We start from the raw sequence: 26,713 nt of genomic DNA, 5'->3' as shown, positions 1-26,713 counted from the left end.
TTTATTGATAGGTATGTACAATAGGTAAGGTGATGGGTAGATATAATATATCCCATCGGGGGTGCTTAAGGAAAACCCCTCCCTCATCCCACCATGGAGTGGGGCAGGTGTGTTTTACCTCCTAGAATTAGGTTCTCAGATGGCATAGATCATCAAATTCCAGAAAACTAGAAGGATGAGATCCTAGCTTCTTTTTATCTAGTAGATGGGATACTGCCTGATTCATGAATTGCTGAATAAAGCCAGTAAGATCTTTAAATTTTATTCATTTGAATTTTGCTTTTTAATGATATTATGATACAACTTCCAAGGGCAAGAAAAAGACAACTTTCACCTCTTCCCAATGCTGCTGGAATTCCCAGGCCCATCCTGGAATGCTCACTCAACTAGAACCCTGGGACCAGGATGGAGTAATGGTCTGTCCCTAGGATGTCCTGGCACAGGGCTGTAATTGTGGATTCAGGAAACCTGGTCTTTGACTAACTCAATTCTCTCCACATAATTAAAAGAGGGAGAAGGGAAATGTCAGGAGGACGTATGCATTTAAATTTTAAAGAGCCTTGTTCATTTTTGAATCCTCACCTTTTTTTTCTGCCTTAATTCTTGGCCTCTGTAATTACTTTAACCCCCCCCCCCCCCGCCCCGGATTTTAGAATAGAAAAGGAGTTAGGAGTCAGAAGAAGCTGTCTTTAACATTTCATCTTCCTTTGGCATCATGTAGGATTTTAATTTCGAAGCATGGCAAAGAGGCAGAAAAGGCTTCAGGCCACAGATGAAAAGAATCAATTTAAAATGAAGATAGATTTTTTCTTTTCTTTTCTTGAGATCTTTCCCCTAAAACTACCTAAAGAATGAAGCCTTCTGCCAGTGCTGATTAGAACAGAAGGCATTTCTCGTTCCATAGGAATGGGTATAGGAACAAAAGTATTCCAAAGCAAGGACTTACTTGAATTCACTGCTAAATCCAGTATATCAGGCTCCCGGGAGGGAAAAATAAGCGCTGAAATTAACCTGATGTTTGGGAAATGTCAGTTAAATGCCTTTGCAACTTCATCACCATCTACTCAGGGGAAAACACCGCTATTCAAGCGCTATTCAAGCTTCCCGTTTGCCTGAGAGTCAGAAGCTTCCAAACCAAGAAAGGAAGAAACCATGCGGGTTATTTATGAGCTCCTTCCCTCTTGCAGTTTTAAGCCACTGTGAGAGAAGCCTGTTTGTTGCCGCTCTGGGGCGAACCCGGGGCGACTTAACCCGGCTTGGCAGGGGTTGGCGGGGCCGGCCCTCCGCGCCTCCCAGCGGCCACGTGTGGTGGTGCAGCCCCGGCCCCAGGCTGCAGAAAAGCGGGCCGCCAGCAGACAGCGCCGCATCCTGACGCTGTCAGCGCGCACAGCTCGGGCTGCGCTCCTCGCTCGCCTTCTGTCCCTATCCAGTGACCAGTTAGGTGCGGGCGAGGGGAATTCCAGCTGAGGCTTCCGAGTCTGAGACCTCACGATAGTATCAGGCTGGGTGCCGCCCGCAGCCATCCCAACCTGGCCTGGGAGCGCACGCGTCTTCGGAGCTGTCCGCGGCGGTGCAGTTTCCCCAGGGAGCCAACTTTAGGCCAGCTGGAGGACTGGGTGCAGGTAGCTGGGTCTTGCGCACGGGTAGACGGGTTGGCTGGGGCTGGGGGAGCCATTGGAACCCGAGTGGAGGTGGTGGGGTGCCTCGCGCCCCTGGCACCTGGAGGCACTCCCCGTGCTCCCACAGACTGCAAAGAGACCGCTTAGGATCAAGATGCAGAACCCTTAACTGTCGAGGGCCAAGACCACATCGGCTTCCTGAGGCAGCTGGGCTGGGGAGGATTCTCATGGGAGGGCTTCCCGGAACAGCAGTTGGGCGTCCTGGGGGTAGGTATTGAGACAGAAGTTCTTCCAGGAGAGACCGCTGGAATGGGGGTCCCACCGAAGCAGTCGTTGTGGAAGTTCCGGGGGGGAGAGCGGATGCTAAACGTCTTAGAAATAGGAGGTTGAAGGGGGATGGTTCTGAGCTGGAGTTTCCCAAGCAAGTGGCTGTTTGGGGGGATCTCTGGAGGAAGTAACTGGAGTAAGGAGAGATGGCTGTTTGGGGCGTCTTGCGGGAAGATGCATATGCTGAGGGTCGGGGGTGGGGTGGGGCGGACAGCTGCTTTGGGGCTCTCTGGGAGAGGTGGCCTGTTTAGGAGGCCCAGTCCCAGAGGAAAGTGATTAGGACCCTCCCCTCTCCCCCAGTACAAGTGACTTAAAATCTTAAGAAACTGGCAGTCTGGTAGATTCCCGCTCATTTCCAGTGGCTCAGAGGAGGTACCTCAAACGGGGATTTCTGGGGTGGCGGCTGAACCACCCCCGGGCTGGCGGTTGTGCCCCTAGTCCCAAATAATGTGGGGTTCCTGGGAAGGGAACAACTGAGCCGCACGTGCGTCGGGAGATAAGTGCTTGGTCTTCACAGGGGCCTCTGGATTGTTTCAGGCTCCGACCAGCAAATCGGCCCTCGGAGTCTCAGCGAGTGGAACCCGAGGAGCGCCCTCCACCCCCGCCACCCCCAGGCGCGTCGGGCCCCACCCCGCCGCACTACTCCTTAAAGGGCTTGAAGACCAGGGGCGCACGGCAGCAGCCACGGTCATGGAGGGCGCGCTGGTGGCCAACTGGAGCGCGGAGGCGGTCAACGGCAGCGAGGCGCCTCCGGAAGCCGAGGGCAACCGCACCGCCGGGCCCCCGCAGCGCAACGAGGCCCTGGCGCGCGTGGAGGTGGCCGTGCTGTGCCTCATCCTCTTCCTGGCGCTGAGCGGCAACGCGTGCGTGCTCCTGGCGCTGCGCACCACGCGCCACAAGCACTCGCGCCTCTTCTTCTTCATGAAGCACCTGAGCATAGCCGACCTGGTGGTGGCAGTGTTCCAGGTGCTGCCGCAACTGCTGTGGGACATCACCTTCCGCTTCTACGGGCCCGACCTGCTGTGCCGCCTGGTCAAGTACCTGCAGGTGGTGGGCATGTTCGCCTCCACCTACCTGCTGCTGCTCATGTCTCTCGACCGCTGCCTGGCCATCTGCCAGCCGCTGCGGACGCTGCGTCGCCGCGCGGACCGCCTGGCCGTGCTCGCGACGTGGCTGGGCTGTCTGGTGGCCAGCGCGCCGCAAGTGCACATCTTCTCGCTGCGCGAGGTGGCCGACGGCGTCTTCGACTGCTGGGCCGTCTTCATCCAGCCGTGGGGGCCCAAGGCCTACATCACGTGGATCACACTCGCGGTCTACATCGTGCCTGTCATCGTGCTCGCCGCCTGCTACGGCCTCATCAGCTTCAAGATCTGGCAGAACTTGCGACTCAAGACGGCGGCGGCGGCGGCGGCGGCGGCTGCAGAGGGGCCGGAGGGCGCGGCGGCGGGCGGCGCGGGGCGCGCGGCTCTGGCACGCGTCAGCAGCGTCAAGCTCATCTCCAAGGCCAAGATCCGCACGGTTAAGATGACCTTCATTATCGTGCTGGCCTTCATCGTGTGCTGGACGCCATTCTTCTTCGTGCAGATGTGGAGCGTCTGGGACGCCAATGCGCCCAAGGAAGGTAGCGCTGGCGGGAAACCCGGAGGAGGGAGCGCGGCGGGGCGGCGTCCTCGTCCTGCCTCCTCCGCACCGACAGGGTTCTGGGGATCTCGTGCGGGGGATGCGGGCTTTGGAATCCTGCAGAGCTGGGTTTGAGTCATGGCTCCATTATCCATTGGCCAAGGGATTTGGGGCTTAACTTCCCTGAGCCTTGACTTCCTCTTCTGTAAAATGGCCATAATGATGAAAGTACTGGCTCTCATCAGGGGGATGAAATGAGAAAATGCACGCAAGGTCCTTAGCACAGTCCTTGGGCTACATATGGGGCATATGGTTCCTTTTTATGGACGGGAAAACTGAGGTTCAAGTGACTTTCCCACCTGGTTAGCAGCGGTGGAAGTAACTTTCGAACCGCGGTCCAAGCTCAAGCTCTCACCACTTTAAATTTACTTTATGTTGAACTTCCCCTTTAAGTTCAAATCAACCTGAGCACAGGGGGTCTGGTTTGGATGAGGGCAGCGGGAGGTGGGCTATTTGATTTGTCCAGCTTGGCGCTGAGTACCTGAGTAGGTCCGGGGCAGGGTGTTGTGGGGATGTAAGGTCGAGTCGCTGAACCCCTGGCCTGTTGGAGGCGGTGAGTCTCAAAAGGCAGAGAGGTGAGTGCCAGGGGTGGGGGGTGCCCAGGGCCAGATTCGGTTGCTTGTCCTGTGGGGTGGGGAGGGGTGGGAAAAGGATGGGAGCCCCAATACAAAGATGCAAACTTCCCAATTTGATCTGGGAGGCTGGGTGATTTCTGTAGGGAGGGAATGTGCTCTCCAGATGGGAGGACTGCGGAGTGCTGGGCTGAGGGCGGTGTGGGGAAGACCTGGAGGAGAAGGTAGAATGGGCTGGTCTGTGGGGAGGGAGCTTGGGGGAGCAGAGAGCGCCTTGGGTCCTGGGGCTTGTGGCCAGCGCTGGGCTGCTGGGAGCTCCAGGCAGCTTCGCCTTCATTGCACACAATTCCAATAGCTTATCTGCAAAGATCAGGAGGGATGATCAGTGATGGTGAATGACAGACATTTTGTTTGAGGGTAAGCCCATAGCACTGCACTGGGATGCAGGTGACTCTAATGATCCTAAGAGTAGATGGAGGGGTTTGCTTTTACCCTTTTTGCAGAAATGTCCCATTTCTAAATATAATCACTCCTGCTCTCAGAAGTCTAAAATACACCCACCCCATGGAAGCTGAAATCTCCCTTCGTTCAGCTGGATAACTTCGCTTTGCTCTCTTCCAGAAACCACAGACCCCTGGCTTTACCCAGCCCCGCCCGTTAACCTAGCGTTTCTCTTAGTGGCCTGGGCAGTTACCATTCAGCACATGCGGAGCACCTGTGGTACAGCAGGCTCGGCAGTGTCGGGGGAGGACTGCTGTGCAGACGCAGCGGAGCCAGCCCTGCTCCACGTTGCAGAAAGGGTTCAGGGGTCCAGAGGGGGAAGGTGCTTGCTCCAGGTCCCACAGCCAATCGGAGGCAGACTAGAGCTGGGGGTTCCTGCTCCCACCCCAGCTCTTTCCTCCTGTGCCAGCCTTCTGATGAAGGACACAGAACTAGGGAGTTGGGCTGGGCAAAAGCCAGCAGTGGGTGTTTCTAATTAAGGCATCAGGCTACACTTATTTCCTGGGCAGGAGCCAAAGAGATGCCAGACCCGGGTCTTGAGGAGCTCTAACACCAGTCCTTGAGGAAGTGAGACCGATACTGAGCAGATACTGGGGAGCCCTCCCTCTAGCCCTTACTAGTGTGGGACTTTGGGTGAGGGGTCCCCTTCTCTCCTTTGACCCTTCGTGTCTCGCTTTTAGAATGAGGACATTTCAACATTCAGTTCATTCATGCCTCTCTCTTTCCCTCCCCTGGCCTCTCCCACTCATTTTTCTCCCTGGTGAATTTTTCTCCCTCCTTCTTTCCCCCACCCCCTCTTCATATGACTTCTTGTTGTCCACCCCCTCACCTGCTCTCCTCTTCCTATTTTCCTCCCTAAAGAATGAGAGTATATGGTCAACACATATCCTAATCACTGAGTGAGGTTTCCATCTTTCCTATGCTTTAAAAGGACATCAGATAATCCATGTCTTTGTCTTAAAACACAGGAAGAGAGAGACTGAGAGAGAGAGCACCCAACTAAAGTGGAGGCCAGAGGTGTTTTGGGTACATGTGGTCCCCTGAGGATTTCCCTTCGGTAGAGCCAGGCTCCTGCTCTCAGGCTCCAGGAGCAGGGAGAGAAATAGACTCTAGGAACCTCAGGTCTTCCCTCTGTTCCTTTGCTTCTTTCCCAGTTCAGAGGAAACGGTGGGTGCCACATGGAAAGCCCAGGTCCCCCTCATCCTCCTCTGTACCCTGTCTTGGCTGCTCCGAGAAGAGAACAAATGCAGACAACAGGGCAGGGGATTCATGATGCCGCTCCTGCGAGGACGGGCCTATCAAGCACCGAGGACTTGGGCTCTGGTCGCCAGCCTGGCCAAGTCGTGCTCTGACCTCAGGGTTGCAGTGGGGATCTGAGCGGACCGCAAGCTCCGTGCCCACTTGGCATTAATTGGGATAATTACAAGTAGCAGCCTGGGCCATCAGAAATAATGGTGTTTATAGTCCCTTTGGAGACGTGACTCCATCTGGAGGCTATTGGCAAGTGTTAAGGAACAAAACAAAGATACAGTTGAGCTACTCAAGAGATTTTGATCAGCACTGGGGAAGGAATGCACAGCCCTCACTTTCCAAGAGGAAGGGAATTGAGAAGAGATGCAAAATATCTAGATCTGGGCCCCTTGCTCTGCTCATCTCCTGGGGGATGGAGGCTGGACGTTCAGGAAGCCCAGGAGAGCAGCCAGACATTCTTCCGGAGGCCCGGGGGCAGGCGGGTACAGAGAGAGGTGGAGGGAGTGGGATGCATGTGGCATCGGTTTGTCATGAAAACCTCTGAGGGAAGGAGAAGCTCCGGAACCACAGGCTACAGATCATGGGCTGACAGAGGGGTTGGAGAAGGCACGCTTGCCTTGGCAGCTGGCCGCGTGGCCCTTGGCCAGCCTCACAGCCCCTGCCTCCGTGAGGGTTTGTGCGCCCTGGCCTTCTCTCCAAACCCAGGCGCTCCTTTCACATGTCTCTCCTTTGATGGACTTCTTTCCCTCCCACACCTTCATTCACACCAAGCGCTGCCTTTATGGGTTTAGAGCTCACCTTGCTCCAAAAGTAATGAGAGGTTGGCCACAAAGATTCAGGTATTGTGGCAAGACAAAGTAGATACAAGGAAACCTGGATGAAGGGGAGAAAAGGATAGGAAGATTATAATATAATCATAGTAATAATAATAATAAAGGCTCTGTGTGTAGAGGTGAGCCGCACACGGGGCTTCCTTTTTCTAAGAGCCAGAGCAAAGAAGGAAACTCTCAATTTCAATATTTCCATTGTTCAGAAGAAAAACAGAGAAAAGGGAGAGGAGCATTGTGGTAATTAATGAGCTCCTCCCCACCCAGAGCAGTCCCCTGCTGCTGGAGCCCTGCTTTAGTGAGGCTGGTGAGACCAGACACCCACGGCGGGTGTGGACCAGCCCCATATGTATCTTCACAAGCAAATTCCACTGTCAAAGATTTGGCGCCAACTTTTCCCCTTGAACTCAGTGGGATTTGCTTTGCTGCTGGTCCCAAGGACTCGGACTTGGGGTAGTTGGGAGGGAGGAGGTAGAGGGGGTGTGTCTGTATTTCCAGGGGTTCATTGATGCTGCTTGTTTGTGGTGGGGCTGATTTTGAGTCTCCAGCTCTACTTTTTGTGAAATTCCTGGTCCAGTAGGCAGAGATGAGAGAGGAGGGGGGACAGGTTGGCTGATGGGGCAGTGGTTGCCACCTGTCCACACAGAACACTATTCATGTCTCCTCTCTGTTCACCAGAAGGTGCCTGGAAGCTAGGGGAGAAGCTTTTGAATTAAAAAAAAAAATCTCACTCACACTTCATAGATGAGCCATATGCAGAATAGTCCCCTTTTCTCTCAAACCAGCTGATTTCCATGGGAGCAAGAAAATGCCCAGAGAACAGGGTGGGGACCTCCAGTGCACAGAGACTGCAGAAGGACCAAGGGACCTGTCTGGTGGGCCAGGACAGCTGGCAGACACTGTGGAACCCTGCATGGTTTGTGCAGGGAAAGAAGCACATGGCTGGCCTGTGTTTGGAGCTTGCCCTGTCCTTTTCTCCTGTGTGTCCTTGAGCAAGCTGTTAGACCTCTCTGGGCCTCAGCTTCCTCCTGTGTGTCATCAAGGAAGCAAAGCCTACCTGTGGGGTTGTTAGGAGAATGACATGGTGTGCCTCGTGACACCTGGGGGCCATGTGATCAACGTCACTCTTCTCCTCTTCCCCCATTCTACTTGTCATGAGTTTTGTTTGCATTCTTGGGATTGACTCTGAGACTCTTGGCAGGTATTCCTGAGGGAGGAGATGGTCATTTTTCTCCTGAGAGCCCAGGCGGAGGGGGGCGGGAGGGAAGCAGAGCCTGTAGACAATAGGCAGTGTGTCCAGAGAAGTTGGTATGTGGAGGAGAAACTTGTTAAGGCTGGACTGTGAGCCTGGTCACAACAGGGACACCTTCTGTCCTGCTCACTGGTGTGTGTCCAATGCCAAGTGCAGGCGTGGGCACCCATTAGGAGCTCAGCCAATGCTGGTTGAGCAAATACGAGGGATGTGGGAAGAGAAAGGTGCTCGAGATGGGCTGGGATGTGTGTGTGGATTTGGACTCTGGAGAAATAAGGATCTTCTAAGCAGCCCTCCAACACTGGAACTGGCTGCCTGGTGAAGAAGTGATCGCCCAGTCACTTGGGGGCAACCAAACATCTGTCAGGAGTGTTGTACCAGGAGGAAGGTGGAAATGCACAGGAGGCCTGGTGTTAAGTGTTTCCCTGTCTGAAAATGAGCTTCCCAGCTCCTCCTCCCTTTTTCTGTGGAACTGTGGTCCCTCCGGTGTGGCCTACCCACCTCACCTTTTCAAGGATATTGTGCCCAAGGTTTGGGTGGGCCAGGCACCTCGGAGAGTCTCCCCTTCAGGTGAGCCATTGATAGGCAGAGCAGTGGGGGAGGGAGGGCAGGAGGAGATTGGACAGATCATTCTCTGCCATGAAGAGCTCTTGAACTTGGCCCTTCTGGGGATAAATTGCAATTAGATGGACAGTTAACAACCACACTCTTGTCATTAAGCAGTTGTGAGTTATGTTCTTGGCTAATGCGAATGCTTTCCCTTTGGGTTTCTGTCCCAGGTGACTTCACATCCCCCCTCCTCCCAGAGGTTTGATTAATAGCAGAAAAAAAAAATCTGTTGGGTGAGGCTTTGCTGCACAATTCTTCCATTTGATGGAGGTTTGAGGGGACTGGGGAGGCTGTGGGGGGCTGTGGATCAGGAGGTCAGTGGCAGAGCAGGCCTCTCCCGGCTCTAGGTCCTCTCTAGAGAGGCTGGGCTGGCCGGTCAGATGCCTGAGGGCTTGGCCCACCTGATGACCCCACCACTTTGCACTGACAAGTGATGGAAGTGAAGGGAACCCCATGGGGCTCACCCCCAGAGGCAGGGGCTGGCTGGGGGCTGAACTGTGCTCTCCCGGCCCCCACTTCATCAGTCCTGGGAGACAGCACTGGGCAGTGGTGAGAGCCCCCTTCAGAGACCTGGTCTTGTTGCCATCTCTGTGATTTGGGGCAAGTCTCTGGGTGATCTGTGGGCCTCTGTCACTCCCAGCTGAACAGTGGGGATAGAACAGGACACCCTCTGTGGGCATCGGCTTCAGCGACATGAGGAGTTAGCGTAGTTGCTAACAGGAACCCCCACTTGTTGAGTATCCAGTCCCACGTCTCATCCTCACCCGAACACAGCAAGGTAAGGGGGCTTTGTCCCCATTTTACAGAGGAGGAAACTGAGGCCTAGAGAGGCAAGACCTGCTCAAGGACACTGTTGAGTAAAGGGTGGAGCTGGGGTTTGAACCTACATCCTCCCACACCAAAGGCCGCCCCGTCACACTGCCCCTCCTCGCCAGGCCAGCATTTTCAAGGTGGTCCTCCATGCTTGGCCTTGGGATCTCCTGGGTGCTTTTAGAAAGCTGGTTCCTGCCCTGGCCCCAGAGCCCTGCACCCTCTTTGTGACCCCAACATCTTTACATTCCTGGGCTCTCTTTGCTGAAACACCCAACACACACCCTGGCTGCCTATGCCCTCAGGGCACCACCCTCTGGGCGCTCTGGGTTCAAAGCCTGCGCTTCTCAGCTCCCCTGCTACCTGCTAACCCCTCCATCCTAGCTGTACCACACCTCTCGTCGTGGTACTTTCCTTTCCATTAGCAGCTCTTTGGTTGAGAGCAGAGTGTCTCAACTTCGGCGCTCCTGACATTCTGGGCCCAGTAACCCCTGTTGGGAGGGCGTCTGTCCAGGGCTCTGTGGGATGTTTAGCAGCATCCCTGGCCTCTGCCCACTGGTTCCCACTGGCACCTTTCCCTCAGTCGTGACCACCAACAGTGTCTCCAGACATTGCTGAATGTCCCCTCGGGCAAAATCGCCCTTGGTTGAGAAGCGCTGGTTTAGACCCCCTATGGAGGCGTGGCCTGAACTAATAGTTAAGGAATGAGGGCACCCTCCTCACCTCTACCCTGGGCTCTGGCCAATCTGTCTTGTGTACCCCTGACGGCTTGCCAGTTCCCACAGGGTCCTTTTGCTTAGCACTCATGCTGATTCTGTTCCCACCATAGGAATGCCCACTCCAGTCTCTTCTGTGGAGACCCATCCTTCAAAGGCCAAGTCCAAGTGTGGATTGCTTTGTGGCACAGTTCCAAGGGGGTGCCCTTTACCTCACGGTCTGTGAGAAGATGCTCCCAGGAGCTGTGCGGGGCACAACTTGGCAGCTTCCTCCGGGGTCTCCTTCCTCCTCTGAAGGCCAGTGCATCCATTCTACAAACAGTCATTACTGTGTCCCAGGGGTCCTGTCCACACAACCTCTGCTTTGATACCTCAGTCCTCCAGTGAGGAGAGTTTGCAGGGAGCCGTCCCAGTTCCTCACCTGCCCTCCTGAGGCCGACAGCTGGCATTTGCATAAACATGGGACAGTCAGGCCAAGGTGGGCTACAGAGCTCTGGGAGCAACACCCCATTTTCTGCCTGGCTGGTGTCAGGCCCTTAGGTCCCGAGGTGTAGCACGAAGGAGTGGCAGCAGTGACCTTGGGCAGTTGACTACACCTGCCCGGAGCCCAGTTTTCTGGAGTTAAGAGTAGAGTTTAGGTTGTGGGCGGGGGGGCTGTGGCTGCCAGTGAGTGGCACAGTGCCTGGCATATGGTAAGTGCTCAATCAATGGCTGCTTTTTCTTTTTCTTTTTCTTTTTTTTTAAGATTTTATTTATTCATTTGACAGAGAGAGACACAGCGAGAGAGGGAACACAAGCAGGGGGAGAGGGAGAGGGAGAAGCAGGCTTCCCGCTGAGCAGGGAGCCCGACGTGGGGCTCGATCCCAGGACCCTGGGATCATGACCTGAGCCGAAGGCAGACGCTTAACGACTGAACTACCCAGGCGCCCCTGCTTTTTCTTTTTTTAAAGGTTTTCTTTATCTGAGAGAGAATGAGACAGAGCGTGTGAGGTAGAGTGCCTGCCCGCAAGAGCACAAGCAGGGGGAGGGGCGGAGGGAGAAGCAGGCTCCCCGCTGAGCCGGCAGCCTGGACCGACTGCGCCCGACTGCGGGGCTCGATCCCAGGACTCCAAGATCATGGCCTGAGCCAAAGGCAAACGTTTAACCAACTGAGCCACCCAGACGCCCCCAACGTCTGCTTTAAAAAGCAGAGAAATTCCAAGACTGTCAGGTCCTGGGCTGGGGCAGTGCCGTTGGAGGTGGGAGTTGTCGTGAGCTCGGGAGCACCGTTTTAGCAGAGGGGCTGCAGTTTCCGGTGAGGACTGGTAGCAAGCCCATCGGTGCTCCGAACCAGCATTAAGAGGTAAAGAGAAACTAAAGCCTTACCTGGAGGAGGCAGCAGGAGGGGAGGTGGGAAGGTTCTAGATCTGGGTTTTAGAAGTTGCAGGGACTCTTGCCTAAGGGATGAGCCGGAAGGGGGTGTAACCAGGCAGTCGAGTCCCAGCCCCTGATTCCTGTGATCCTGATTCCCAGCCACCCACGGAGGGGCAGCTGTGGCCAGAGTCTCCTGTCCCGCTCTGCAGGGAGCTGACACTTCCCCCCCACGGCCAGATGCTGCAGTACCACGGGCCTCTGCCCTCCGTGGCCCACACCTCACGCCGGAACCGTCATTTTTGCTCATTCCGTTTCTCTCTCTTTCTCTCCACCAGACCTGGATATCTGAGTATGAACCTGATTTTCCTAGAGGGAACTGCACTAGAATCCACTCACGGTGTTAGAGCCCCCTCCTCTTGTCAAGCAGGGAGATTGCCTTTATGCCTTTTCAGCAGTTCTCTCAGGACTTCCTGTCTGCTAATTTCGTGCTTCACTTCAGTTCAGTCCCTTATAGAACTCTTAACTGTTTTCCACAAATGACATCCAGCCCCCAGCCACAAGTCTGGAAACGTAAGTAATGACGATGTGGAGGGATGCCGCAGTAAGAGAGATCTTTACTATCAGTGTTTATTTATCACCCCCAGGTGAGTGCCCCAGGAGGCAGCCATTGATTCTGTCTCCCTGGAGGAAAAAACATCGGGAGGGGTTCAGAGAGGAAGCAACATTTGAAAAGGGTTTCCAAGGATGAGTAGGAGCTGGCTATGCAAAGAAGCACATTCCATGTTGACATCATCGGGCGGTTACTTTATTATTATCTTTCTCCCTGTTGGAGGGATACTTCTAAAACTTCAGTGAGCACACAGATCATGTGGCAGGGGGGATCTTGTTAAAATGCAGATTCTGATTAGGGAGGTCTGGGAGGGAGCCCAAGAGTCTGCATTTTTACCAAGCAGCCAGGTGATGCCTATGGAGCCAGCCCATAGACTACATATTGAATAGAAGTCTTTAATGTCTTACCTCTTTTATCAAATGTGCAGTTTGCCTTCGTACCTATGGCTGAAATTGGCTGCACGGCCTGTCGTTCCCTGCAGGGTAGAGAAGGGCTGGTTGTTTATCAAAAGGCCCCAGCTCTTCTGCTTCCAGAATGTGGTTATTCCTTAGGTCCAGCCCAGTGCACTCAACATGTCCCCCAGATTTGGGCAGTGACATAATAGAAGCTCACTTAAAGCTCTGTAGCCCACAGATTTGGCTCTTAGCCCTGGCTTTATGATGCATGGGGTGATCACATATCTGTGAATTTTAAAACCATTCCAATGTTGTAAAATTGTGGTCTTTTCAAAAAAGGCACTCTACAATACATACTAGTATTCAATCTTGATGTGAGTGTACATTCAAAAATCATAAAAAAAAAAAAAAAGGCTTCCGTAGACTACAGCTCTCAAATTCTTACACAGCCCCTCTAGGAATAAGGTACTTAAACCCAAATTCCCAATCCCCTGGTGGGGGGTCCTTGAACCAAGTAAGTGGTGTCTGGAGCGAGGGCCTCTTATAAAAGTGGATGGGCTTGATTTGACTCGGAGGAGAGATGTTAGCTAAGCCGTCCGTCTTTGAAGTGTATGTGAAATGCCTTAGTTGCCTCAGGCACAACACAGCCCAGAGAGGCCTTGGCCACCTGCCCATCAGCTGTTCGGGGCTAATTTGAGCCTTCGGTGCCAGGGTGGAGGGGGTGCCGGGAAATCCAAACATGGGAGTTCTTGGGGCTTGAGTAAAGCCAGGCTCGTAGGCGGGTGGAACGCTTTGGGGCATACCGTCCTCGTCCTCAAGTGGCCCTCTGCCACCCACCCCTCCATGAATCACAGTGCTGAGTGGAAATACAGAGTTGTGTCTGTCTCCTGGGGGTAAAATTGCCCAGCAGGGGATCTGGCTTTTGGCGGGTGGTCATTTCTGCTCACATCTCTTGCTTGGCGCCTAGGAGCCCCCACTTGAAGATCACCCCTAGTGCCCAGGCTTGGGCCCACCAGCCCGCCCTCCCAGTGCTGCACCTCCGTGTTTAATAGAGTGCTGTCTTCTACGTCTGTCTTTCCCTTGAGAGCAGGTCCCCAGGGCTGGTGTTGTGGCAGCGGGCACAGGGCATGAAAGGATGCTAGAACATCTGACCTCCTCCTCCTTTTCCTCCGAGAAAAGCCCTAAGCTGGTGGCCAGGCAGGTGTGAGGACCAGTCCCTGGACCAGTGCCTCCCCCTTTTTGGCAAGGACCAGAGAGAGAAGTTTGTGTCATTCAGGGCTCTGTCCTGGGGAGGAATGTTATTTTTATGGGGAGCAAGCAGAAGAGGTGGGGTCCCACCTTCAGGAGACCCTGAAATCCTGCCCTCCCCAGGGTTGCAGCCACCTTCCCTTCTGGGTTTCTTATGTCACTGGCCGGGTAAGCTTTTCCAGATGGATGATCAGGAGTTTCTTTGGTGTCATGTCATCCAACCCCAGGGCTCTGGGTTTTAATTTTTTTTTTTTTAAATTTTTGAAGTCATGGAAAAATAGGCAAAGGACACTTTCTTTAACTGACCTGGGATAAGAAGCCTCCAAACTTTGGGCTTTAAAAAATGATGCGGTTGGTAATATCTCCTATCTGTTAATAATGATACCCATCACCTGAATAAACACTGCCATTCACAAAGCCCTTTTACACTTTTTCCCTCCAGTTTTCTCAAAGTCCTTACAAGTGTCACCTCCAATTTACAGATAAGGCTGTTAAGGCTCATATGGTAGATGTGGCTCAAAGAAGGATTAGGTGGAGGATTCAGACCCCAGGGGTTTGCGCCTGAATCCTGTGTCCCTGGCTCCTCCCTTGTCAGTGCTCCACCGCGGCCCCTCTGCGAGCGCTCCCCCACCCTCCTGGCCCCAGAGAAGGTGCCGGCAGCAGACCACACCTTAGGAGGAGTCGGTGGATTCTGACTTTCAGCTCCTCCTTTTCTGCGCCGACGTCATCATTGCTCTGCTTTGTCCAACATGTGGCCAGGGGCCAGGGTTGGAGCTTCCAGCAGGGACGGCCCTTCAGAGAAGCCTGAGTTAAGGCAAAGGAGTGGACCTTTGTATATTTGCATGGACTGGTCTAGGCTGCTCCTGGGACCGGATGTTGTGCTCTGGCCAAAGGCAGTGCCCCGAGAGGAACTCAGCCAAGAGCCTCACTGGCCAGCTCCCTGGCAGCTGGGGAATGAGCCCCTGGGTCCTAAGACGAGATCTCGGCTCGGGGCACCATGGCACCCGCTGCAGACCTGCTAGACCCAGCTTGAGGTGGCACCACTCTGAGTCACCTTTTCAATGGTGCCTCACCAGCAGCTACCTGTGGGTAGCTGTGTTTTAAAAGAAGACAGTCCTAGGGCACCTGGGTGGGTCAGTTGGTTGAGCAGCTGACTCTTGATTTTGGCTCAGGTCGTGATCTCAGGGTTGTGGGATCAAGCCCCGAGTCTGGCTCTGCGCTGGGCATGGAGCAAGAAACTGCTTGAGTTTCTCTCTCTCTCTCTCTCCCTCTGCCCCTCTCCATGCTCACACTCTGTCTTAAATGAATGAATGAATGAAAGAAAGAAAGAAAGAAAGAAAGAAAAGAAAGAAAGAAGACAGTCCACACGGTAAGGATTTCAGTACAGAAGAACACCCAGAGGGTGGCGTGCCCCAGAACCTGGAGCTGGAATGCCCCGAGCAGAAAGGAGAGAGGGCAATTTGCGGTGTCGAGACAGCAGCGTCCCCCAGCTGCGTATGTCCAGGCTTCCGTGTGAGTTAAAACGGATCTTAGCACTGGAATCTACAGGGCGAGATCAGACATTCCCAGGACCCCAAGTAAGATGGAATAAGGCAAGAACATTCTCCTCTATCGCTAGTTCATTGTTTCAGCACACCTTTGACTTTGTGGAGCCCCGGCACCCCCTTGCTCTCCCTGAAGATGGCCCATTTTTTCAGTCTGTTTAAACCCGTCTGGAAGTCACCAGCTAGCTGAGAAGGGTAGATGAGCTTGTTGGTTACACTGGTGGTGCGGGCCTCTAGAGCCAGGAAATGAATCTACGTATAAGCTGACCTGCTTGGCCATGTGGTCCGGCCCAAGAGCCACACTGGATGGACACTGCCATATGGCAGTAGAGCTTCCAGAAGCTAAACCAGTGGGTCCTGTGCCCTCTGGCCCCACTCCACCCCCCGGGCTGTCTCAGATTCCAAGACACAGCCCAGCCCAGGGAGCAGCCTCTCCCCATTGTTTCACATGGGTTGGCGTTAACTCTGTTATCGTTAAGAAAAGTAGCATTTACTGGGCATGTACACATCATGGTAGTGATAATGGCAATATCTAAGTTCATTAAGTTTTTACTTCTATTGAGTGCCAGGAATCATGATGAGTACGTGGCATCCTGTCTAATGAAACTTGGCAATGATTCTGTAAAGTTCTTTTTATTACTCCCATTTCACAGATGGAGAAACAGAGGTGAAGAGAGGTTAGGGGACTCACCCTAGAACACACAAGGTACAAAGTGGCAAAGCCAGGATTTGTGCCGTGTCTGGGTAACTTGAAAGCAAAGCCATCACCCGGTTCTTCTCATGGTAGGGTGGGGAGAAGTGGGCAGGGCTTGCTCTGTGGGTTTCTCCCCGCCCTTCGGGGCCCTTCCCGCCGCTTTTTAACATCTGCCCCTCTTCCAGGCATCAAGGATTGGCTAGCTTTCTGTAAAGGGCCAGGCAGTAACTCTTTTAGGCTTGTGGGTATAAGGTCTCTGGAACAGGTACTCAGCTTTGTCCTTGTAGTACAGAAGCTGCCATAGACAATATATGAATGAATGGGTGTGGCTGTGTTCCAATAAAACTTTATTTAGAAAAACAAGCATCAGGGGTGCCTGGGTGGCTCAGTTGTTAAGCGTCTGCCTTCGGCTCAGGTCATGGTCCCAGGATCCTGGGATCGAGCCCCGCATCGGGCTCCCTGCTCAGCGGGAAGCCTGCTTCTTCCTCTCCCACCCCTGCTGCTTGTGTTCCTTCTCTCTGTCTCTCCCTGTCAAATAAATAAATAAAATCTTTAAAAAAAAAAAAAAAGAAAAACAAGCATCAGGTGGGGTTTGGCCCCCATAGACCAAACTATATAGCTTGCTTGTCCCTGGCCTAGGCCAGGAGACATTTCTGCTAGGAACGAGGGTGATCTGATAGGAGGTAACGTGTTTACCATCCCAGATATACTTAGATTATAAAAGACCATCACTGGGAACAGGCAATACCTAGCCTCCAGGGGCATTTCTATCTGTGTGGGCAAAGGGTAGTTGCTCTCTGACTCTGTCCCTCAAATCACACTCTAAGAGTGATTGCCTGGCAAGCCTGTGTCTTTGCTTTCAGACAGAAAGGATTCACTAACTGGTACGAATCTGACGTGTGTGCATGCTGACCTAGTTTGAAAAGGAAAGACTTCATTAGTTTAAGGTAGAAACACAGGGTGACGTGTTGTGTGTCCCTGGGGAAGTCAGTTCCCTTCTGGGCTTCCCTTTCCTCACATATAAGATGGGGATGAGTCTGCTTTGAAAACCAGAGGGTCCTGTGCGAGCTTGAGCAGTCATTCCCATGGTCAGCATTGCTACCTTGCCATGTGCTCGCTTGGAAACAACATCGTGAATCGTGAGGACAGTATTTTCCGTGCTTTGTTCTGTTCCTGTTGGTCTGCAGCCCTGCGAAGCAGAAAGGGCAGCAGTGTGGTCTAAACAAGGTCCAGTAAGTGCAGAGAGCCGGTGAGGTGCAATCAATCAGTCACCTGCTCAGAAACCACCAAGGGCTCCCCATTGTCTATAGACTAAAGCTCAGACGGCCTGCATTCAAGATTCCCCTCAGCCTGGCTCTTTCCCATTTCTTTCCCCGTGAAATTCCTTTTCTCCAACTCTGGCAGTCCCTGAATGTTCTTGGACATTCTCACTTATGTGCCTTCATTCCTATTCCTTCCTTCCTCTGTTATGTCCTCCACAGCCTGTTTCTGATTCCCAGAGAGCTCTCCTCCCTGCTGATGGCTTGCATTTCCACCACTGTGGACTCCTGTCTCTCGATGGTTAGGATATTGCCAGATTTTTAAAAGTCTAATTGTACCCTTAGCCTTTGGCAACCTGACAGGAGCAGGTTCAGCTTAGAGAGGGTCATCCATCCCCCAGGGAGCCAAGCCAGGCCCATCGTTCATATCTCTGGCCACCAGGTGGGGGCAGAGGCGCTGGCCCTGGTCCCAATTCCTCCCACCCGGGCTGGCCACGGGGAGGTAGGAAATCTCCACGTGGTGACTTGGGAATTCATTAACTGTTTCCTTTTTTGTTGTTGATGTTTCTGTATGCCTTTTTTTTAATAGGATAAATAAGCTAAATGATATAAATGTAAAGCCAGGCAAATAGCTTAAGAGAAAAGACACAGTTACAACTATATACAGTTAAGTAAAAGGTGGTGCCTTCCTGTGCATGTGTGAGCTTCATTCCTGCTATGTCCTTCTACCTCGTTTCCTGTCCTTACATGCCTGCATTCTTGCCTCTGTGTCTGGTAGTTTACTTCTCAATGCCCTTTTTAAATTCTAACTTTTGATCTGTTGATTTTGCCTCCTTTATTTTATACATTTAATTATGATTTTGAGGACATTCTGTTTTTAGTCTTGGTGATTTCCCACCAGAATTTCTAAACTTAAATTCATCTTCTTAGCCACCCAAATCAAACATACATTTTTTTCATTCTCTTTTATAGAAAACGAACAGTACTGGCTTCCCCCCCCCTCCATTTTTCCACTTTCCTATTCTTTACTATTTCAGTCTAAGGATTAGATGCTACTCCTTTGCTTCCCTAAAGATTCTCTTGTGCAAGACTTTCTGGTTTTATCTGCTGTAGTTTGCTCTTGTGCCAACAGGTGCACCAAGGAATTAGACCAGTGGTTCTCCAGCTCGTGTGTGTGTCAGAACCTCACCCGCAGGAGTCTGGTCCAGTAGGTCTAGGGTAGGGCCTGAGAATTTACACTTCTAACAAGTTCCCAGGTGATCCAGGGATCCCACTTTGAGAACCAAACATTCATCTTGCAGACAATCATCCTTCTCCCTTTGGTGCTTGGTGACTTTGCTGACAAATGTCTCCATGCTCTGCCTCTGTCATGGCATCTAGATCTTGTGACTTCACTGTCCCTGTGAGAAATCCTTTCCTGGATTTAGCTCTTGAATTCTGGAATTACTTATTGTTTTTAAGTTTTTATTTACTTATTCATTTAAGTCTTCTCTACACCCGGCGTGGGGCTCAAACTCACAACCCTAAGATCAAGAATCGCACACGGCTCCGACTGAGCCAGCCAGGTGTCCCAGAATTCTGGAGTTATTTTTTGAAAACTTCATGCAGAAAAGACCAAAGACCAGCAGATTTTCCACGCCTTTTTGTAGCTGCCTTCACTGTTAAGGATGTGGCTGTGAGCAGCATTCTTGGGTACATTGTTTTCCTTGCAGGTTTCTGGAGGGATTGCTCATTCTCCTCCATTGGTGGGAGATATCTGCAGTTTGTCAGATTGAAGTCTATTACAAGAAACTCAGATTTTTTCCCCCCCTCTACTTGGAAGTATGTAGGATTAGCAATTTTTCTTTTCTTTCTTTCTTTCTTTTTTTTAAAATGTCAACACCCAGCGTGGGGCTTGAACTCACAACACCAGGATCAAGAGTCGCATGCTCTGGGATGCCTGGGTGGCTCAGTTGGTTAAGGCGTCTGCCTTCAGCTTAGGTCATGATCCCACGGTCCTGGGATCGAGTCCCACATTGGGCTCCTTGCTCAGCGGGGAGCCTTCTTCCTCAGCCTGCCACTCTCCCTGCTTGTGCTCTTTCTTTCTCTCTCTGACAAATAAATAAATAAAATCTTAAAAAAAAAAAAGAAAGAGTCTCATGCTCTAGTGACTGAGCCAGCCAGGCGCCCCAGGATTAGGAATTTTTCTTTCCTCTTGAAGCTTGAATTTATGACAAGCAATGTCTTGAAGTTGATCCTTAATTTTGCCTGGAACACAGTCAATCCTCAGTATAATGGCTTCTGCCCAGTGCCTTAAATAATTTCAGGGTAAACTTTTCTCCTGTGTAAGTCTGATTTGTTGTGTGGAAGCAGAGCTCTGAGGGGTACAGAACTTTCAGTATTCTCAACTGCAAAGATGGCAATGCTTTCTTGCCACCATGCCTTTGCCTGGGCTGTTCCTTCTGCCTGGAGCTCCCTTCCTCCCTTCTCTGCCTGGAAAACTCATAAGCATCCTAAAGGTATCAGCTCAAATGCCGGTTTCTGTGGGGCTGGCCATGATTCGCTCAGAGTCGCACCCCTCCTTGGTCTGCCCAACCTGACCCGCATCATGCCCACCCTGTGGTGCTCATTTTATTTTTGTGTCCCCAGTGCCTAGCCTGGTGTGTGGCACATGGTGACGATAGCAGCCACCATGTATTGGACACTTACTGTGTACCAGGCATTTTTTTAATCCTTGCAGTATTCCCGTGAGGTTTGGATACTCTTGTTATCCGCATGGAAAGATTAGCAAACAGCAGTCTCCTGGGGAACTAAAGTAATTTGTTGCTGGCGGAACAAGACTACAAACTCAGTCTGGCAGCTTCCAGACTGTGCTCTTGGGCACTCGGAGTCGTAGGCACTGGATACTTACTGGGTGAGTTATGAATGAACAGGTGGCCGTGACGAATGCAGCTCCTACATACAGAAGCATTTGGCGGGTACTCTTTTGATGAGAGAAAGGACAGGGAGCATTCTAGGGCTGGGCTGAGCCTGGGAAGGCTGGGTGTGTGTGTGGGCGGGGGGGGGGAGGCAGGGCAGGCTAAGCACACGCCCCGAGCCACAATATGGAAGGCAGACAGACTTTGTCTCTCTACTTCTTTGTCTTGTGACCCAGCACCTGGTACCTGGGAAAGGCTGTTCTCAAGTAATGATGATGACCCTCCAGTAGTGATGGCCTGTTCTCCTTTCCCCCCACACCCCCATCCTCCTTTCAGCCTCGGCTTTCATCATAGCCATGCTCCTGGCCAGCCTCAACAGCTGCTGCAACCCTTGGATCTACATGCTCTTCACGGGCCACCTCTTCCATGAACTTGTACAACGTTTCCTCTGCTGCTCCTCTGGCTACCTGAAGGGCAACCGTCCGGGAGAGACCAGCGTCAGCAAAAAGAGCAACTCATCCACTTTTGTCCTGAGCTGCCACAGCTCCAGCCAGAGGAGCTGCTCGCAGCCATCCACAGTGTGACTGGGCTGGGCCAGGACTGCCTCCCGTGGCTCAGGTTGTGCCAACGTAGACAGTCCGCCCCTTGGTGGCCGTGTGCATGTATGTATAAGGTACCTTTCAGTTTGCACCCTTCCACACCTTGGGGTAGCTTGAGTGGGGTGGGAAATTCTGGCATGGGTTGGGAAGTAGTCTCCGTGGTGGAAGATGATGGGATGACTCAGCCATCAGACAGTTCCTGGGTCTCCCCTAGCTTCCTACGGGTGTTTATATACCCTGCCCCCACTCCCACCTCTGGCTGGCGGATGGGTTGTTTTTTTTCTCCTGGACCTGTCATTTCACTTCAGTATCTTTTTAGTCCTTTATTCTGGGGTCTTGTGAAAGCTGGTGAGTATAGGATAGATGTATGGAAGCTTACTGTTCTGAGCTCAGAATAAGGAACGGGAGTGGGACCTCGGATGTGGAGGGTGGTGCTAATATCCTCCTGACTTCAGAGTGCTTTTACTTTTGCATGGAACCATCCTAGCATCCTTGGGCACCAGCATGTCTGAAGGTGGCCCTAGGAACAGGGGATTCTCTTATGAAACCATTTGGTATAGGCAGTCGATTAAAACTTGGGTTAAAAATATTTAAGAAGCTAATATTTACATGAAACAATTAGGAAAGAAAAAGAAACAGAAGGCATCCAGATTGGAAAAGAAGAAGTAAAACTCTTTGCAGATGGCATGATTTTGTATGTAGACAATTCTAAGGAGTTCATGCACATGTACAAACCATTAGAACGAATAAATGAATTCATCAAGGTTTCAGGGTACAAGGTCAATATGCAAAGACCAGTTATATTTCTTTATACTAGCAATTCACAATATGAAAATGAAATTAAGAAATAATCCCATTTATACTGGTATAAGAAAGAATAAAATAGGAATAAATTTAACAAAAGAACTACAAGACTCATACCCTGACAACTACAAAATACCATTGAAAGAAACTGAAGAAGACATCCTATCTTCATGGACTTAAATATTATTAAGATGACAGTACTGTCCAAAATGATCTACAGATTCAATGCATTCTCTTATCAAAATCCTAGTTGGCCTCTTTGCACAAATTGATAAGCTGATCCTAAAATTCATACAGAAATGCAAGGAACCCAGAATAGCCAAATGATCCTTTGAAAAGAAGAACAAAGTTGGTGGATTCACAATTCCTGGTTTCAAAATTTACTACAAATCTTCAGTAATCAAAAGAGTGTGGTACTGGCATAAGGATAGACATGTAGATCAATGGAATAGATCAATGGAATAGAATGGAGAGTGCAGTTATAAACCCTCACATTTATGGCCAATTGAATTTTGACAAGTGTGGCAAAAGAATTCAGTAGGGGAGACAGTCTGCTCAACAAATGGTGCTGGGAAAACTGGATATCCACATACAAAAGGATGAAGCTGGTGAAGGGAATTAAGAGGTACAAACTTCCAGTTATGAAACAAGTAAGTCACAGTGATGAAAAGTACAGCACAGGGAATATAGTCAATGATATTGTAATAGCATTGTATGTGACACAGTAAGTGTACTGTGGTCAGCATTGAGTAATGCATAGAATTGTTGGAATTCCATGTTGTACACCTGAAACTAATATAGCATTGTACGTCAACTATACTTCAATAAAAAAAAGAATGAAGCTGGACTCCTACCTCACACTGTGTATAAAAATAAACTCAAAATGCTTCAAGCCCTAAACATAAGAGCTAAAACTATAAAACTCTTAGAAGAAAACATAGGGATAAATCTATGTGACCTTGGATTAGGCAATGATTTCTTAGATATGATACCCAAAAGCATAAGCAAAGGAAAAATAGATAAATTAACCTCATCAAAAATGGGGTATAGAATTTTTAGCTTCAAAGGACACTGTCAAAAAAGTGAAAAGACACCTCACAGAATGGAAGAAAATATTTGCAAATCATATACTCATATGCAGAATATATCAAGCACTCTCACCACTTAACAATAAAAAGACAAATAAGCCAGTTTTTTAAAGGGGCAAAATATTTGAATAAACAGATAAATAGACATATATTTATATCCTCTCCAAGGAAGACATAAAAATGGCCAATAAGCCCAAGAAAAGATGCTCAATATTATTATTCATTAAGAAAATGCATATTCAAGCCACAGCGAAATGCCACTTCACACCCACTAAGACCCCACCGTCATCAAAAAGATGGGTACTAACAGGTGCCAGCAAGGATAGAGAGTCATTGGAACTCTCCTACATCGCTTGTGGGAATAGAAAATGGTCCAGCCACTTGGAAAATACTTTGGCTGTGCCTCAAAAAGTTAAACATAGAATGACCATATGAGCCAGAAATGCCACTCCTGGGTATTTACTCAAGAGAAATGAAAGCATACACAAGTACAAGAACTTGTACATAAATGTTCATGTTCATGGCACCATCAGTTGTAATAGCCCAAAGTGGAAATTACCCAGATGCCTATCAACAGATGAATGGGTAAATATGGTCTGTGTGTACAGTGGCATAGTATCTGGCTATGAAAAGGAATGAAATCCTGGCACATGCTGCAACATGGATGACCCTTGAAAACATGATGCCAAGTGGGAGAAGCCATTGCAGAAAGCCACATACTGTATGGCTCCGTTTTTGTGACATGTCCAGAATAGGCAAATCTATAGAGAAAGCTAGAGGACGGTGCTGGCCAGGGGCTGCAGGCTGGGCTGAATGGAGAGTGAATGCGAATAGATGCCAGGTTTTATTTGGGGCGGGGGTGATGACAATTTTCTAGAATTAGTGATGATGGTAGGTGAGTTTTTAGAATATGCTAAAACCACTGAATTGAACATGTGAAAGAAGTTAACAACAACAACAAAATGTTAACCAACCGAATTCAGAGGTGGCCAGCTAGAAGGATGAATTCCTTAGAATCTCCCTTAGCTTCTGTTTCTCTCCATGACTCACCATTTAGGAGGAATAGTTACTCAGTTTTTCCGCAAGAGTTGGTGTTTCCAGTTTGGACGAAGGTGCTACTGGTGGTAATCCCCCCATCCCGCTCTAGGAAAGGCACAAGTGAAGGCTTGTGGCTGCACACTGTTGTGTTTTATTTACAAGAGCAATTCACCAAAGGTCTCAAAGGTTTTACTTACCTGGTAAACACGTTCTCACGTGTCCTCTCGGCCTTTAGGAAGGATATGACCGTGCCCAAGAACTACCTTTGGTTGTTAAATACAGGATGTTCTAGATCAGAGGTTTCTTGATGGGGACTGGCCAGCTCATTAGTACTCTGGGGCATTTTTAAAAAGATTTTTTTACATATTTTTTGGACTGTAATACAAACAGGAGCACTTCCGCAAAGCCATAGATTCACTCTCTCTATACACTGTCCTCTCCTCCCTGCACACTGCCTTATGCACACATGTACACACCCACACATTTATGCACATGGTCTAGATGTTCAAGGAGAAGAGAGGCATGCACTGAAACTCCAATACTCAGATTCTTACTGTTTAGTACAAGATCTTCAGTACTAACTGGACACTGAAGACTGTATTATCTTTAGACCCAGAGACAGTGTTGCTGGACATGCTGACATGTCCCAAGAGTGTCAACACCAGTCAGTCCCTGCTCTTTGGGAAGCTAACGGGATGCTGGTTGGGGGTCTTCGTGGCCATGCTTGGGACCACTGGGGCACTCTGGGTGCACATGCAGCCATGGTGGGGTCTGTTGGCATTTGAGCCTCCCTGCTCACCAGCCAGAGATGCCCTCTCCTCTGCTGTTCCCGGGGAAGTTGCTGCCCTAGCAGCTAACAGAGGCCACTGAGGATCAAGGGGACAGCAATTCACAGATTTTTCTGACTAGGGGCACAACCTTCTTGAGCACCCTGGAGATGCAAGGTTCTTGGGCACTAGAACCAGCAAATCAGTGGCATTGGATTTCATCAGCACCCATGGCTCTATACCCCTCCCCTCCCAATCTTGTGCTGGAGAATATCTTCATCATCTCAGTCTTTCTCTAACCGAGCCTGGAAGCATGAGTGCAGGGTCCTGATCACTGTCTGGAGCCGGTTGTTTCTGTCCTCCTTCCCCAAACCCCACGCCCGAGGTCTGCATACCACCTTCTCCCACAGTGTCAGACCTGTTGGCAAACCAAAGGCATGGCTGGAGGTGCCAGTCAATTGGAACATGTAGGTTTTCTTCTGGAATGTTTCATTATTCCAATGGTCAAAAGTGAAATGTGAACACTTGAAGACTCTGAGCCTTATTTCTTTCGGCCCTGAAAGAAATAATCTCTCACACAGTTTGTGCTCCTTTGGGGATGGATCTGTGGGTTACAACTGCAGGAGGCTGCCTTTTACGAAGATCCTGGTTTCAAAGTCCTTAACCTTTTCTATTCAATTGCAATGAAACAACACTAAATGCAAAATGTGGATTCCTCGCTTTTGTTCTACCGTGGTGATTTTTGTGGTACCCTCGTGGACTGTGCCTTTCGGTGAATGGTGTGGCCAATACCAAGATGTCTGCTTCATCAACTGCTTTATAAAAGGCGCACTGAATAAACAATTTTTTTTCATACGTTGCTTTGCCCTCTTTCTCCCTCCCTAAAACAGTGATCGTGTCTGGTGGCTTGTGGACTTGGATTCCCCTGCAGGACGGCAGAGTTTTCTGCCTGATTATGACAGAAGTACACATGGGGTGTGGTGGGGGTGGGGGTGGGGACCTGGTCCCATGGTCTTCAGTCACTATTTGTCAGAATTCCATAAAAAAAAAAAAAAAAAAGGCTCTAAGACCCAGGCATGGATCTCTTGTATATGACCCACTGTGTGCCCCCGTCTAACTCTGGAGATAATAGGATTCTAGATTGTCACCTCGAAGGGACACTAACACATATTTCTTCCAGTGAGATCAGGGGGCTACCTGCAGAACCACAAATGGGTTCGTGTTCATTCTTGGGTTCCATGGACTCACACTCTGGAGCTGCATTTTGCGCCAGAGTCCCTGATGAGCAGAATGTAGCATACGAGAGAGAGCGGAACTCCACCCCGCCTCCTCCTCCTCCGGCCTGTTCCCATTACGCCCCCATGCTGTTCTTCCTGCTACTTCTCCAGGAGATTCCTGGAAGAAACAGAACTTCTCAGACATACATCCTTCTTAACTGTGTGCCCTTTCTCCAGTTCTGTGAACTTCACGGGTAATTGAGCACCTGCTATCATCTGCCCCTAGTGAAAGAGAGCAAGCTTCAAAAATTGGAGCTGTAGTCAAATCAGGTTATAGAAAATGTCGAGGTGGTGAAACATCTCTGCACAACCCAAGATGCCAAGTCTGAAGCTGATGGCCTAATGCCTTCAAGAGATGTTTGGAAGGGCAGCCCCCTTCGAGGAGGATGTAAGTGATACTGACTTTAAACCTTTTCAGCAGGAGGAGCCTGGGCTCACTCAATCCACCTGAAAACGCGAAGAGCCCCTGCATAGAGCAAAGAGCAGTGGGCAGGAGCTGCTTTACTCCAGTGCTGGCCTGCTGGGTGTCTTTTTGGCAAGTCCAGAGCTGACCTCTCTGGGCTGTAACTGCCCCACCTAGAAAAAACTAAGGGATGACTGCTGAAGTGTTTAGTAGTAAAAATATGGATATCTGCAGCTTATTTTAAAATGCATAAAAAAGAAACATGCACAAAGAAAGCTGAGGCTAGTGGATGGAGAGAGCTGTGACAAAGTAGGAGCTGTAAAATGTTCATTGTCAAAACTAGATGGTGTGCAAACCTTTCAACTTTCCTCTGTGTTTGAAAATGGCATAATAAGATACTAGAAAAAGCAAAAATGAGTACAATTTTAGGGCTGAGATGGACATTAGGGATCGCTTTATGGATGATAAAATTGAGACCAGAGAAGGCAGCTAGGAGGAGAGACAGGACTGGAACCGAGGCTGCCTGTGCCCTGTCTCCTTATCTGCTCCACCACACTGCTCCCCAACACCCCT

General features: G+C 50.5%; 1 protein-coding gene across 1 annotated transcript; it reads left to right on the top strand.

Annotated features, from left to right (window-relative positions):
- The first annotated feature begins 2,579 nt into the window (after nt 1-2,579).
- Nucleotides 2,580-21,871, top strand: OXTR (oxytocin receptor). Its single transcript, XM_032412216.1, has 2 exons — nt 2,580-3,567; nt 20,501-21,871. The coding sequence occupies exons 1-2, from the start codon at nt 2,637-2,639 to the stop codon at nt 20,746-20,748; spliced, it is 1,179 nt and encodes a 392-aa protein (XP_032268107.1). The 5' UTR covers nt 2,580-2,636; the 3' UTR covers nt 20,749-21,871.
- Nucleotides 21,872-26,713: the final 4,842 nt, after the last annotated feature.

Source organism: Phoca vitulina, unplaced genomic scaffold (assembly GCF_004348235.1).
Source record: "Phoca vitulina isolate PV1807 unplaced genomic scaffold, GSC_HSeal_1.0 scaffold13, whole genome shotgun sequence".
Taxonomy (NCBI): Eukaryota; Metazoa; Chordata; class Mammalia; order Carnivora; family Phocidae; genus Phoca; species Phoca vitulina.
The sequence above is the reverse complement of the archived record's forward strand: the minus strand, read 5'-3'. Positions and strand labels throughout refer to the sequence as shown.